Source organism: Amblyomma americanum, chromosome 6 (genome assembly GCF_052857255.1).
Source record: "Amblyomma americanum isolate KBUSLIRL-KWMA chromosome 6, ASM5285725v1, whole genome shotgun sequence".
NCBI lineage: Eukaryota > Metazoa > Arthropoda > Arachnida > Ixodida > Ixodidae > Amblyomma > Amblyomma americanum.
Genome location: NC_135502.1, coordinates 114,305,508 through 114,321,685, shown reverse-complemented (window position 1 = coordinate 114,321,685; position 16,178 = coordinate 114,305,508). Strand labels below are relative to the sequence as shown.

Here is a 16,178-nt window from a genome sequence, read left to right as displayed (position 1 = left end):
TTGGTATAGATATTTCTTGTCTATTCATAGTCTATACACTGTCTATAGAAGAAAGTCTACTAAAAGAGCATGATATCATACATCTATAGATTGTCTAGAAACATTATCGGATTTGTATTGCCTATAGACTATTCTCTAGGATTTGGCTATAGACTTTATAGACAGAAGTCTATTGACAGTCTATAGACTGTCCTAAGAAGTTTTTGTAAATGGTTTCACAACATGAATTTGCATCGCAACCCACGCATCCACTTCTTGCACGCCTTTGCTTCTATGCAGGAAAGGTGCACAGTGGTGGTCAGGGTGGCTATTCGCGCGAGTGAGCCAGCGCCGCCAGGGCACTGTGGCACGGAGCGTATAGTGCACCTGTGACAAATGATGGAAGCTCCCCCTCTATTTCAAACGCCTTCGCTAGTCAGCTTTAGGTTGCTCAGATTTGACGGTTTAGGCCGCCTCCTGCATAACACAATGGATAGCAATCGGCATCATCATGAGTGGTGCAGATGCAATTTAAAGTGGGACGCGGGGGTGAAGGGCGTTTACTTACTCATGCTCGGATGCGCACATATCGGGTACTTGGTCAGAACAAATGGCCGTTAGGCATAGATACATTAATTGACTCATGACATGCCAGCGTCTTGCTCGTTGGTTCTTGAAATTGGCAAGAGTACGGCGCACGCCAGTCATGGGCTGGCGTGCGGCCATCTGTGAGGGCCTGGCTACAGATTTCTGTTTTTCATATTCATCTCCATATTTTCCTTTTTGCGTACCCGATATGACAGCATAGCACAGTCTATTCTTCGCCAACGAGTGGAGGAAGACTAGGTACAGTCATCGCACGCGATGGACTCGTAGCAGACCGCAGCGATGGTCGAGCGGTACACAGGATCGACCTCGAATGCAACAGGCAGCCAGTCCGAATGTCGATATCGAGCAAAGCCCACTGATAGTTCGAATCGGCATTAACATACTCCGCGGCCAAGCGCGAGTCTTTTCGAGGAGGTGCAAGGTCGGTGAAATGCTACGCCTGGTTTACAGAACCAGGCAATCTGCCGCGAACACCTGGCGTAGTCGCTAGTATCTGGACAGACTTTTGTCTAGCGGTCCTGTCACGTTCCATGTGAGATGTGATTTATTCCCGTTTTGTCAGACCGCCAGCGTTCCCGGGCATAAGCAGCGTCATAAAGTAGGGCCAACTGTCTTTTCGATGAAGCATGATGCGAAACTCACCGGGGATGGCGGCGGGCGCCGTGTCCGAGGCCGAGAACGCGGGCGGGGATCCAGGGACGTGGTGCACCATGGCCGGCACCGGCAGTGGACGCTGAGGGGTCGCCGAGGAGCCGGGAGGAGTCGCTGCCCGCTTGGGCACGCTCAGGTCCATGAAGGCATGCCGGTAGCTCAGAGCTGGCCCGTCCGCTTTAGTCGCCGCCGCCGCCGAGTCGTCCCGCTCCTGCCGCTGCCTGGGGGCCTCCGGCGAAGACGCCACCGTCGCGGCGGGCACACAGCGTCCCACAGTCACTGGCCTCGCAATGCGGCACGACGGGATCGCCTCTGCCGGGCACCGTCCAAGTTCCAAAGCGAGGTTCAGGTCTCACCTCGCGAGAGCGCCTCGTTATCGGGATTCCCGACAGCACCGGGGCACTGACGCGATGACACGGAGAGATGTCTCGAGTAGAGAAGATAGACACCTTCCCTCGAGGAGCTGCGCCGTCACAATTAAAGATACAGACTCGGACCACGGGTGTCCCACCAGCCTAGTGACCAGTCCACGGTCGCTGGACGAGAGCACACCGCAGTCAGAGGATTCCACAGGTGGGAGTCCACGGGGCAGTCCGTTCCAGCGGCGGGGAGCACGCGGTCAACACACGTCCGGCGATGAGCGCCCACACAAGTCGCCGCCGGGTCCTCTCGTGTCGGAGCACTGGGTCAAGAGCGTCGTCCGAAGCCGCGGGGGTCGCGTCCCCGGATAACCTGTCGCGTGCGAGAAGAGGCGCGCTCTGATGAGGGCGGGTGGTGTCCCTGACGTCAAGGCGGCGCTCCCCGGCAGCACACACACGGCGCGCGCGCACACTCCCAATCGCGAGCGGCGCCCGCGAGCCTCTGTGCGCCGGCTACCTGGCCCGGTGTGTGCGCGCAGGGGTGAGGGCGCCAATGAGCGAGAGTGAGCGTGCGCGAGCTTCCGAATGCCGCCGCTGCTGCCAGAGCCGCCGCCGAGGAAGAAGCATGCGCGCCCCTCGGCACCTCTCACTCGTCCCGTTGCGGGCTCGCCCCCCGGGGCACACCACCATGCAACGCTCTTCGGCGGCAGCAGCAGCTGCCGTCACCGGTCGAACGAAAAGAGCACATTGGCTGAGCGATGCTAATGGCAGGGATTTTTATTCTCATGGCTCCAGCGCAGTGTCCCGGGGCAGCTGAAGAGCGCCATGGTCGTCGAGTTTATCATCATCATTATCAGCACAACCTATCTACACCCACTTCAGGACAATGACCTCTCCAATGTCTCTCAAATTAATCCTGTTTTGTCCCATCTCCTGCCCCGCAAATTTCTTAATATCACTCGCACACCTGACTTTCTGCCACTCCCCGATACGCTTGCCTTGTCTCGGAATCCGTTCAGTTACCTTAATAAGGAACTGTCAGTTATCTCAAGTCTTCGCTTTGCATACACTTACCATGAACGCTTCTTGATTTTGACTAGGATGTCATTATCTGGAGTTTATTCCCTCACCGACTCTTACACGTGGCTTATGCATAGAAACATGGTCTGCGCTTATATTTTACCCATAGCTTCGCGCTCACGCATAAACCCGAGTTCTTTAAATCTTCAAACCGAGTTCTAATCAGCTGTCCGTGTGCAGCTACCTTTCGCCTTACTCCGCTTCCCACTCCGACTGTCTTTCATACCACTGTTAGTCTAGCTCTCGCTCTCTCTCTCTTTATGTCTATGGGTTTGACTTTTCCGTTTTCATTTTTCGAAAATTCGGCGGACTATTTTCGTTGCTTATTTCAGAATGTCAATTTCGTTTTGTAGCGATAGCTACATTACGATAGTATTTCGAGCCTTCAGCGTGGCGGCGCCGCCACGCTGTCACGTGTTTTGTCACGTGGTGAGGAGCAGCTGCAGGCGGCGCTGCGCCGTGGCTGATCACGTGGTTCGTCAGCTGGTTGATCACGAGACCAGCCACGTGGTGCGGAGCAGCTGCTGCTGCCGACGGCGCGGCGCCCCGGCAAAACCGACCTGCCACAGCTGTGCGCATGCGCCGTGTCAAGTGGGACGAAGATGAAGAAAGAACGCCCAGCGAAACGGAGCGTCGAAAGACTGACTTTGCAATTCAACTGAGCAAGTTTCACTCGGCCAGCTGTAGCTATCGCGTCACTCCAGGTTTAACCAAAGCTAAACCACCGCCATTTTTTTTATCAGTGGATAATATTTTCTACACATCAATTTTCAGTTTTTATCGGTGAAATATATGGCGTCCCTGTGCTGTCAGAAGTGATGTACATTTTACATTAACCTTCTTTTTTTTAAACCAGCCGCTCATGTAGCAGTATGTACCGTATAAATGGCCCTCGCAAGAACTGTACGTCTTTGCTGAAGGACTTCGTAAAGTCGCAACAAAAAGTAACAGCGCCGAAGTTAAATGACTTGGCCGTGAGCCAAAACTATAAGAAGTTTAGTTCTAAAAGCATGATTGTCACATTCTGGTTGCACTGTGGACTAAACGAGAGGACCGCGCACCCTATGCTCCGCGCGCTGAGGCACCGATCGAGCTGCTGCTTAACCGTCGCGGAAGCCGGAAGAGAACACCTTCGTACGGTTTATGCATGGTTTCGGATTGACGGTTGCCTGTTACGATTCCAAAAAGTTGTTTTCAATGTCCTTATATCCAGTGGAAAAATTAACGAAGCGTCGGCCCCAAGTCGATGATAAGTCTCAGCAGACGGCACTACGCGCAGCCAGTAGCGCTTAGCTATGTGGTAAGGCTTTCCTATTTGCAAAGCCTTGTCTCTGAGTTCGCGGATCAATGCACCATGACTCAGTTACTGTGATAAATTCCTACGATGTCTTTGTCTCAGGAGGTTCCTGGTTCCAACACTTTCTTAGTTTTGTGCTGGGAGCTAATGTAACTGGTATTGAATAGCCAGTCAGTTGTTGCTTGCACGCCAGAAATAAGGACCTTTTTTCTGTTAAAACGGAATTTCGAAAAATAAATTCAGCATACATCTTTTGGTGTTTTCCGGTTTAAACCGAAAAGTGCGGCCCTATTTTTGTGTATTCGCTCTTTTGAAGTGCGATAAATTTAAAGCCTCATCGGGAAAAAAAAAAAAAAATGTGCCGTCGATCATAAAATTCGCCCATGGGCTGGAAGGAAGTGACGTCACTTCCTGTCAAGGCATCAGCAGCCTCTAATGCTATTGCCCTGCCGACACTTAGGGTAATTAGATGTCCCTGTGAAATTTTTCTCTCTGCGTTGATGCGGTCATTGGAAGAGCAGTGTTCGAGGGAAAAACTTGAGGTGTTTCTCGGACTTTTTGGTCGAAAAATTTGAGGTTGTGCAAGGTTTCCTCATGAAAATTTTCTCGTTTGAACGAAGGGACCCCCCCCCCCCCCCCCCACGCGGCCCCTCGTTATATATACGCCCCTGTGGGGACCTATAGAGCAGGGGTGCGCAAACTGCTGCTGAGCAGGAGTTCTCTGCATGAAATCGGTTGACTCAGGAGCGCTGGCCAATCATGGCAGCTGCTGAGAAACACGTCAACGTTTTGCGAAGCGCCATTACGCAAGATACATTTTTTTCTTTTTAATACCTACTCAGAAGTGTCGAAGCATTTTGTGAAGGGTAGATAAAGACCTCCCTGCCGAAATGCCCGCAAAACCCGGAGCGCGACAAAACTTTGCGACGTACAGTCATTTTTCGTTTTGTAATTTTTTCGACCGGCCGCATAGGAATAAATGCCATTCGGATGCAGCGTTCTGTAATTAGCAAGTTGCACGATACAAGCGAGACCACGACCTTATAGCCCCACGTCTGCAGACCGTGAAATTCACTGGCGTCACACTTGCTCCCAGCAGCGTCCCCACGTCGCGCAGACGGCGGCATTTGACAAGGTCACTTTGTGGAACATGTACACCGCGTCCGTCACAGCTGCTGCTCATTCGCTTGATTTCCATCTCGGGCCCCCGCGTTCATTTCGTGCGCGCTGCGGTCACACACGTGCGCATGGCAGATCGATCTGTGAGAGACTGAGAACACGCACAGACAAACAAAAAAGAAAAGGAAACTGTACTCGAACAAAAAGAAGAGCCGACAGCAGAGCTCACGGCTTCAACCCTTCGCTGCCAATCTACCAGCTCGGACGCGCGTCTATCGACTGCGAGGCGAATTTCAGCAATGTACTCGGCCGCCCGGAGCCAGCAATCACCGTCGCCTAATTGCATCAGCGCGCGTTCTCTTCCTCGTCTGGCGTGCACTTATCTCTCCCTCTCTCTCTCACACACACACGCACGCACAGAGAGAGAGACACGCACACACATACACACACCGACACGCACACACACAGACGCACACACACAGATACACACACACACACACAGACATGCACACACACACACGCACACGCACACACAGACACGCACACAGAGAGAGACACACACACACACACACACACACACACACACACACACACACACACACACACACACACACACACACACACACACACACACACACACACACACACACGCACGCACACACACACGCACACAGAGAGAGAGAGAGAGAGACGCACACACACACGCGCACACACGCGCGCGCGCACACACACACACACACACACACACACACACACACACACACACACACACACACACACACACACACACACACAGAGAGAGAGAGAGAGACACACACACACAGAGAGAGAGGGAGAGACACACACACACAGACACACACACGCACGCACGCACACACACACATACACACACACACACATAGGCACACTGTACCCCACTCCCCAGTGTACCTGCCCGCAAAGAGCATTTCGCTGTTCCTCGACGCCGCAGGCAAACATCGCACGTCACGCTAAAGCGGGCGCACTTCGCACGGGCGCGCTCCGCTGCCCGCATGCTCGCCACTTCAAACAAAAGCACTCTCTTTAAGGCGGCCGCTTTATTTATAACGGACAGGCTTTTCCTCTCCCACTGCAGGTACTACGATGCGAGACGTCGTCGCGTGCGCGGCTCGAGCCACTCGCTGTCGACGTGCGGGCTCTTCTTTCCGTCCTTGGGCTCTGTCGCCGTGTTTCGCGGACGGGCCTCACCACGTCTGCCGGGGCGGCGCGTCACGCCACCGCATGCGTGTGTTTCACGCGCGCGCCTCTCGTATACTATACTGGCGCCTGAGCACGCGCGCACTCTTAGCGCACGCGGCGTGTAATGATATCCCCGCCGGCTCTGATGAATTGTCGCGGGACACCGTTAGGCGATGTTTGCTCGGCTCGCCCGCTGTCGCCAAAGTGGAACGGAATGGCAGCCGCGTAGAATGGCACGCCAGCGAAAATGCTACAGGCACAAAGTGCCGTGCACCCCGGCCGTAAACACGGGAAAGCATTCCACTCGCCCATTGCCTCACTTGCTTTGTTTCAGACTAAAGAGTGGACGCATCAAGCGAAAAATGTGAAGCTGTTTCACATGCACAGCCATATTCTGTATCGACTTAGTTCGGGCGCGTCTCAAAAGCTACGTTTTCTCTCATTGTTGTTTGATCCAATTACAATCACGTGTCTATCGCCAAAACTCTATGCATCTGGCAGTAATATAGATATAATTGCGAAGACTCTCCAATATATCTCTTCCAGTGGTCAGTGAAGTAATGGTCAGTGAAGTAAGTTCAGACATGAGCAATTTTTCGCTCGTCTATAAATATACAAAAAAAATTTAGATACTATTTACTATTCACATCATATGGGCAAGTAAACTACACACAGAAGGACAGACACAAAGAGGTAAACACTAAAAAGTTTAAAAAACGCTAAACAAATTTTATTTTACGTTGGCGGTAAAGACGCACTTTTGGAACCTTCTATTCGTGGGTCGTCGAGTATCCGGATATGGCCGAACCAAGGATACGGTGAGATGAACAGATAGTTTCAAAATGTCCTTAGAACAAAAACGTGGTCATCTTCGTTGGGAATGGAAACTAAATGGGGAGTAATTACTCATTAACATCCATTAACCTCAAACAAATGGCTACAAAGGTAAGCTGTGCAGCTTTCAGCGACACTTCGCAGTTGACGAAAATTCGTCCTGGTCCGCGGTTTGAGCCCGGGACAACTGCCCAGTGCAGTCGCTCTATCACCTCAGCTAAGCAGGCAACTAGCAGATCAGATGATAGCACCGCCTGTCCGGGGCAGTCGCTCTACGAACTGAGCTAACCAGGCAACTAGCAGATCAGAAGGTAGCACCACCTGTCTGGGGCCGTTGCTCTAAAAAATGAGCTAACCAGGCAACTAGCAGATCATATAGTAGCACCGCCTGTCCGGGGCAGTCGCTCTACCAAGTGAGCTAACCAGGCAACTAGCAGATCGGAGGATAGCACCGCCTGTCCGGGGAAGTCGCTCTACCAACTGAGCTAAACAGGCAACTAGCAGATCAGATAGTAGCACCGCCTGTCCGGGGCAGTCGCTCTACCAAGTGAGATAACCAGGCAACTAGCAGATCAGATGGTACCAACTGAGCTAATCAGGCAATTAGCAGATCGGATGGTAGCACCGCCTGTCCAGGGCAGTCCCTCTACCAACTGAGCTAACCAGGAAACTAGCAGATCAGATGGTAACATCGCCTGTCCGGGGCAGTCGCTCTACTGAGCTAACCAGGCAACTAGCAGATCAGATGATAGCACCGCCTGTCCGGGGCAGTCGCTCTACCAACTGAGCTAACCAGGGAACTAGCAGATCAGATAATAGCATCGCCTGTCCGGGCCTGTCACTGTACCAACTGAGCTAACCAGGCAACTAGCACTTCATATGGTAGCACCGCGTGCGTGGGGCAGTCGCTCTACCAACTGAGATAACGAGGAAACTAGCAGATCGGATGGTAGCACCGCCTCATCGGGGCCGTCGCTCCACCAACTGAGCTAACCAGGCAGCTAGCAGATCAGATGGTAGCACCGCCTGTCCGGGGCCGTCGCTTCACCAACTGAGCTAGCCGGGCAACTAGCAGATCAGATGGTAGCACCGCCTGTCCGGGGCCGTCGCTCTACCAACTGAGCTAACCAAGTAACTAGCAGATAAGATGGTAGCACCTCCTGTCCGGGGCAGTCGCTTTACCAACTGAGCTAACCAGTAACTAGCAGATCAGATGATAGCACCGTCTGTCCGTGGCCGTCGCTCTACCAACTCAGCTAACCAGGCAACTAGCAGATAAGATGGCAGCACCGCCTGTCCGGGGCCGTCGCTCCACCAACTGAGCTAACCAAGTAACTAGCAGATGAGATGGTAGCACCGCCTGTCCGGGGCAGTCGCTTTACCAACTGAGCTAGCCAGGCAACTAGCAGATCAGATGATAGCGCCGCCTGTACGGGGCCGTCGCTCTACCAACTGAGCTAACCAGGCAACTAGCAGATCAGATGGTAGCACCGCCTGTCCGGGGCCGTCGCTCTACCAACTGAGCTAACCAAGTAACTAGCAGATAAGATGGTAGCACCTCCTGTCCGGGGCAGTCGCTTTACCAACTGAGCTAACCAGTAACTAGCAGATCAGATGATAGCACCGTCTGTCCGTGGCCGTCGCTCTACCAACTCAGCTAACCAGGCAACTAGCAGATAAGATGGCAGCACCGCCTGTCCGGGGCCGTCGCTCCACCAACTGAGCTAACCAAGTAACTAGCAGATGAGATGGTAGCACCGCCTGTCCGGGGCAGTCGCTTTACCAACTGAGCTAGCCAGGCAACTAGCAGATCAGATGATAGCGCCGCCTGTACGGGGCCGTCGCTCTACCAACTGAGCTAACCAGGCAACTAGCAGATCAGATGGTAGCACCGCCTGTCCGGGGCCGTCGCTCCACCAACTGAGCTAACCAAGTAACTAGCAGATGAGATGGTAGCACCGCCTGTCCGGGGCAGTCGCTTTACCAACTGAGCTAACCAGTAACTAGCAGATCAGATGATAGCACCGTCTGTCCGTGGCCGTCGCTCTACCAACTCAGCTAACCAGGCAACTAGCAGATAAGATGGCAGCACCGCCTGTCCGGGGCCGTCGCTCCACCAACTGAGCTAACCAAGTAACTAGCAGATGAGATGGTAGCACCGCCTGTCCGGGGCAGTCGCTCCACCAACTGAGCTAACCAAGTAACTAGCAGATGAGATGGTAGCACCGCCTGTCCGGGGCAGTCGCTTTACCAACTGAGCTAGCCAGGCAACTAGCAGATCAGATGATAGCACCGTCTGTCCGTGGCCGTCGCTCTACCAACTGAGCTAACCAGGCAACTAGCAGATAAGATGGCAGCACCGCCTGTCCGGGGCCGTCGCTCCACCAACTGAGCTAACCAAGTAACTAGCAGATGAGATGGTAGCACCGCCTGTCCGGGGCAGTCGCTTTACCAACTGAGCTAGCCAGGCAACTAGCAGATCAGATGATAGCGCCGCCTGTACGGGGCCGTCGCTCTACCAACTGAGCTAACCAGGCAACTAGCAGATAAGATGGCAGCACCGCCTGTCCGGGGCCGTCGCTCCACCAACTGAGCTAACCAAGTAACTAGCAGATGAGATGGTAGCACCGCCTGTCCGGGGCAGTCGCTTTACCAACTGAGCTAGCCAGGCAACTAGCAGATCAGATGATAGCGCCGCCTGTACGGGGCCGTCGCTCTACCAACTGAGCTAACCAGGCAACTAGCAGATCAGATGGCAGCACCGCCTGTCCGGGGCCGTCGCTCTACCAACTGAGCTAGTCAGGCAACTAGCAGATGAGATGGTAGCACCGCCTGTCCGGGGCAGTCGCTTTACCAACTGAGCTAGCCAGGCAACTAGCAGATCAGATGATAGCGCCGCCTGTACGGGGCCGTCGCTCTACCAACTGAGCTAACCAGGCAACTAGCAGATCAGATGGTAGCACCGCCTGTCCGGGGCCGTCGCTCTACCAACTGAGCTAGTCAGGCAACTAGCAGATCAGATGGTAGCACCGCGTGTCCGGGGCCGTCGCTCTACCAATTGAGCTAACCAGGCAACTAGCAGATCAGATAATAGCACCGCCTGTCCGGGGCCGTCACTCTACCAACGGAGCTAACCAGGCAACTAGCAGATCAGATGGTAGCACCGCCTGTCTGGGGCCGTCGCTCTAGCAACTGAGCTAACCAGGTAACTAGCAGATCAGATGGTAGCACCGCCCGTCCGGGGCCGTCGCTCTACCAACTGAGCTAGCCAGGCAACTAGCAGATGAGATGATAGCACCACCTGTCCGGGGCCGTCGCTCTACCAACTGAGCTAACCAGGTAACTAGCAGATCAGATAGTAGCACCGCCTGTTCGGGGCCGTCGCTCTACCAACTGAGCTAGCCAGGCAACTAGCAGATTAGATGGTAGCACCGCCTGTCCGAGCCCTCGCTCTACCAACTGAGCTAGCCAGGCAACTAGCAGATCAGATAGTAGCACCGCGTGTCCGGGGCCGTCGCTCTACCAACTGAGCTAACCAGGCAACTAGCAGATCAGATGGTAGCACCGCCTGTCCGGGGCAGTCGCTCTACCAACTGAGCTAACCAGGTAACTAGTAGATCAGATGGTAGCACCGCCCGTCCGGGGCCGTCGCTCTACCAACTGAGCTAGCCAGGCAACTAGCAGATCAGATGGTAGCACCGCCTGTCCGGGGCAGTCGTTCTACCAACTGAGCTAACCAGGTAACTAGCAGATCAGATGGTAGCACCGCCTGTCCGGGCAGTCGCTCTACCAACTGAGCTAGCCAGGCAACTAGCAGATCAGATGGGAGCAACGCCTGTCCGGGGCCGTCGCTCTACCAACTGAGCTAGCCAGGCAACTAGCAGATCAGATGGTAGCACCGCCTGTCCGGGGCCGTCGCTCTACCAACTGAGCTAACCAGGTAACTAGCAGATCAGGTGGTAGCACCGCCTGTCCGGGGCAGTCGCTCTACCAACTGAGCTAGCCAGGCAACTAGCAGATCAGATGGTAGCACCGCCTGTCCGGGGCCGTCGCTCTACCAACTGAGCTAGGCAGGCAACTAGCAGATCAGATGGTAGCACCGCCTGTCCGGGGCCGTCGTTCTACCAACCGAGCTAGCCAGGCAGCTGGAAGATCAGATGGTAGCACCGCCTGTCCGGGGCCGTCGCTCTACCAACTGAGCTAGCCAGGCAACTAGCAGATCAAATGGTAGCACCGCCTGTCCGGGGCCGTCGCTCTACCAACTGAGCTAGCCAGGCAACTAGCAGATCAGATGGTAGCACCGCCTGTCCGGGGCAGTCGCTCTACCGACTGAACTGACCAGGCAGCTGTAGATCAGGTGGCAGGGCGAGAGCGAATCCATTGATCAATAGCTGGAAGTGGGGACGGTTTTAGTCCATTGTTTAGGGCAATCTCCTAATGTGGAGCAGAGTAGGATGAGACTACTACACAGCTCCCTGTTGTAACAATAAACGGTCGAGGCAAAAACGATCGAACATGCACACTTAAGCCCCGATATCCGGGAAAAAAAATTAATGCTGCATGAGCAACGTTCAAGAATAACTGCGCCACCATGCAAACTTTTTCAGCCAAGGTGTTGCTGTTTTTGTGGTCCCATTAGGGCGCCATTCATTCATGGTTGCTTGAGCCATCCGATGCAATCCCGCTCAACTTTCAGCCCCCTCCTCCTCTTCAGGCCGCACCCGCCTGGCTGCTGCGAGACTCACGGTCACGCCTGTGTACGCGCCGGCCGAGCACCTAAGCGAGGCTCTCAATTCTTAAGAATTTCCGAATCTCATTATTGAGAGGAAGTTTCTCCGCAATGACAAAAGAAAACGAAAAGCACACGTCCGCAGCCGCCAGCAAAGCGCCGGATGACGCCCTTGAGCCTATTTCCTCAGGCGCGTTCGGCTTCACCGCGGTGCTCCGGAGCACCGTCGCCTCACCGGCGAAACAAAGGAGCGAGCGAGACGCGAGCAAGGCATGCGCGGCCGCGCACGAGCGAACCACTGCGGAGGATGACGTGACGGCGGCGGCTGCGGTGTGATCAGCAACATGCGAGAAAGCAAGCAGTCGCTACAGCGCCCTCCGCTTTCTCTACGCACTGCGCGTGCGTGTGTGTTACGCACAGCTGTCGGTGTGCGCAGTGGCGCACACTTGGCACTTTATCGCGTTCACGCTCGGCAGAGTCCGTGTGCGTGTTTTCGCCCGCGGGCCGCCGCCGGGCCTAGGGTGCCACCCCCCTCCTCGGCCACCTCCGTTCCCCCACGTTGGTCACCAGCTGCCCCGCGCCCAACGGACGCCCGGAGGGCCACGGGCTGGCTGGCTCTCGTGCCGCCACGGCCCAGTAGCGACACGCGCCAACCGTGTGTGCGCTGCGGTGGGAGTGTTTTTCTTGCCCGGTGCTCGCGCGCGCATGGTCCGAGCGAGCGTCGTCGTCGCTTGTGCCAAGTCTCCCACACTAATGCGACACAAGGAGGGCAGATCGATCGAGGCACTGTCGAGCCAGACGCACTGGACCAGTGATTCGTGGGAAAAGGTCTCAGGAGAAGAAAGGGGCAGCCCTGACAAACTTCACAACCTATCATTGCTGAAGTTGACCGATACCCAGCAAGGCTGCGAGGAGGACCTGGACAGGCATACAGCAGCAACTGACTTCCACTGATTGTGCTCCATTTTTATCATACTCCTCGCCGAGTGGCGGATCTGAAGGATAGCAGGGGAGTGGCATTAGCTGAAGCAATGACGTGGGCAAGAACTGAGTCAACGTGGATGCCTGCATGGGCAAGTCTAAATTGTGCACGACATCACACAGAATGGAATATATTATGAATGAAACAGGTATGCTGCTCTTCTGTTCGGGCTCTATAGCAGAACAAAAATGAGATAGAGAGCATGAAATGGGAGTATGTCAGTGCAATAAGCATTAAGACCTCGGTCCGGGACAAGCGGGGGGGGGGGGGGGGGGTCAAGAGAAGGACAGCGGGTTACGCACAAGATCCACGAGTGATGTTACGTACTACAACCCCTGTGGAAGTCTTGTCATGCTTTCGCGTAATCGGATACTTCAGCATCGGCAAAGGCTGTGCTATTGATTGAGCGGACTATCTCGAAACCACCTGTTATCGTCAGCAGCACAATATAGTGATGTTAAACCGACCGGTAAAATAACGCTCCCCCCCCCCCCCCCCCCCTGTTATTTTAATGACATGAATATGTTGTACGGCCACATTCCGTGATAGATTCTTTCGCTCAACCGCCGCATAAAGTGCTGGTATCTCGATCACTTAATTTAAGCGGTTAAGGTCATGATCAATGCACAGAGAAACAGACTTGTATGTAATGTAAGTAACCGCGTCGAGGAAAACATGGCCACAAGTGCAGTCAAGGTGCGCTTCATGCTAGATACAACAGCTCTTGACGTTACCTGACAGTACCTATATAACACACCAAGAATTCCTTATCGTAATCGGAGCTTATATCTCGCACATGTCTCGTAGAGCAGGGGGAATTTACATTGAATGCATACTGCACACACTGAACATGCTTTGCAGAGTCGTATACGGTAGAGCTGAGCAAAGAACACATGCTACAGTAAAAATTCTGCTTTGTTTTGATTAAGCACCGCTATATCCGAGGCCGGCCGTAAGCCCAGCTAGCATGCATGAGTGATTGAAAGTGACACCATGAAAATATGTCGGTGAGCGGAGAACGTCCCAATTCTCCTCTCCATCAAAATGGCATCACGTCGAAGCTTCTGACATTTTTGCTGCATACCGCAATACGAATGGCGCGAAAGCGTAAACTCCAGGAGTAAATCCGAACACCCTTGTTCTTCACGAATGCGTCATCAATACGGAGAAGATGGCGCGTCACACTGAGCGCCGACGCGACGGGTGGCGCATGCTGAGATCGGCCAGGGTGGCACTGTGCCACGCCTCAAGATCCCAAGGACTCCAAGATGCAAGCTTGCGCGCGGTTAGCCGCGCGCAAGCCCACGCATGCGACGGCGGGCACTTTCGATCACCGCCCAAGGGTCTTCCGCAGCTGCGGCAAACACCGGTTCCGATCCGAATTCGGCGGACACGGCTCGCCAGCCACGCGGGGAGCGTCTCTCAAGCAGCTGCTGCTCTCCGGCGTCCCTTCATTAGAGCGCCGTCGATGGGCGCCTGCGCGTTTGTCCGCGGAGAACATGTTTCTGCTTAGCTCAACCCCTTCGTGCGACGGGATCGTCTCGCGCCTACGTGATCGGCATCGTCGGATAGGAACGCAGCCGGCGGCCGCCGCAGATCGGACTGTGTGCACGGGGCGGGACGCAGCCCTCTCTCCTAGCGTCTTAGGGCGGCCGCGCCTACGGAGAGCAAAGGGCGCCCGCGGACGCATAGTGGACATCTGCTGCCGTCTTGCAGGCAGGCGCGCCCGGCTCCTCTCCGATGGCAGCCCGAGACAAGCGGCGCGAGGCTGCTTCCTTTGCGTACAAGTGCGGCAGCGACCGTTTGTGGTTATAGTACACCCCCGGTTAGGCCACGCGCAGCGCAGTGCAGAAATCTCAGCCGCCGAGCGTATCTCTCTCTCCAGGCGTGCCTGGAATAGCTTCCCGAGGACGTTCGTCACTGTCATTCTGCGCTCGAGCTTCAGCGATACAGAACCCTAATAGGAAGGCCTGAAGCTTTAAAACAATATACCACTCCCCTCTGCCTCTGCATCCGTTTCCGCAGTTGGGGCAAATCCCGGAGATGCTACCTTTGTGCGTTGAGTGCTCGCGTAAGTGGCTACGGAGCACACCAGAACTTTGCAATGGCAGGCTTTATATAAGGCGTGGCCCGCCCCCATTTTCCGCCATGGTCCCCGCGCAAAGGAAGAGGACATCAGCAGCAGCAACGGTGCCAGCGGTAGAAGCGAGTCTTTCAGGCGACGCAACAACCGTGCGTATACCTAGATATATATCCATAATGTTGCGCTCACTTGTGAACCCGCCAGCTTCTTCGCGTATGAAGCGGCCTCGCTTTCCCCACTGACGGGCGTTTTGAGACAGAGGCATGAGCCACGAAGGGAACAACAACAACAAATCGAGACACGCAAGTGTATATCCAACGCTGTGGGCAACGAAGTGAGCAGCCAATTGCTGCTTTTAGTATAAAGCTCTCACCTTAATGGGCGCCTGTAGTCGAAATCGCTCCCAGCTTGCCTGCGAGAAGAAAGAAGAAAAATAAAGGCGAGTGAGCTGCCTCTGTAGCACCAACGCCGGCTCACCTCACAGTAGAGGCGGCCCTGCAAAGACTGCCGTCAAGACTGTGAAGCCGTCAAAAGGGGATATAGATACGTTCAAGAAGAGAGGCGCGCACACGCAGTTACGGCGGTGGGCTTTGATAGAGCAGTCCTGGGGTGCGTTGAATACACCCTTCTTTCACACTGCTCTAACTCGGGGGGGGGGGGGGGGGGGGGGAGGAATGCCCACTGCACTTCTGGTAGTGGTAGAGATATATAGCAACTCAACGCGATGGCCGATTCCGAGATGCGTTAATGTGGTACATTTCTGACGCCTCTCGGAGGGAGATGGCTCGGATAAAACCCTGCGCTCGAAAGAAAGAAAAAAGAGGGGCGCCGATAAAGATGAAAGCGACGCCCGCAACCGACACCACGACAGCGAGACGTGAGAGGAAGCTAGCCTCGCAAGTCGTCATGCCCGAGACACAAACGAAGCCAGAAGAACTGAGTCTGCAGAAGAGCCGCCACCGGGGAAACGAGCGCCTGTCAGTGGGGCCTCAGAAAAAGGGGGGCACGGCCGCGGCTCACGCCTCGTCCCTCGCTTCTCTGGCAGTTGCGTGCACAACCACAAGTTCTGTTCCTCAGGACGCCATCACACCGATCGAGAAATCGAAACTGCCCTCAGACACTGTATCACTTCTACCCCATATCGTACGCTCTGACCGGTCGCGCCTGTCAAGGGAGCGAAGTTCGCCAGTACCGATGTCGAGGGTGCCCCGCCAAGCGGGGAACTGCGCTTAGCCGCC

At 54.7% G+C, this 16,178-nt stretch overlaps 2 protein-coding genes across 4 annotated transcripts in view; both read right to left on the bottom strand.

Moving 5' to 3' along the window:
* LOC144094022 (paired box protein Pax-6-like) overlaps positions 1–15,334 on the bottom strand; it is a 132,222-nt gene extending 116,888 nt beyond the window's left edge. The window contains exon 1 of one of the 3 annotated variants that reach the window (XM_077627867.1): positions 15,314–15,334. Coding sequence is in view for 2 of the 3 variants with exons in the window: in XM_077627865.1 (XP_077483991.1) it covers positions 1,231–1,381 (151 nt within the window). In the remaining variant the exon portion in view is untranslated. Of the gene's footprint in view, positions 1–1,230; positions 1,791–15,313 lie in introns of those variants that run through there. The other 2 variants (XM_077627865.1, XM_077627866.1) reach the window with 2 other exon arrangements.
* Positions 1,797–16,178, bottom strand: part of LOC144094025 (uncharacterized) — a 101,922-nt gene continuing 87,540 nt past the window's right edge. The window contains exon 4 of the mRNA XM_077627868.1: positions 1,797–1,971. Coding sequence (XP_077483994.1) covers positions 1,797–1,971 — 175 coding nt within the window. The remainder of the gene's footprint in view (positions 1,972–16,178) is intronic.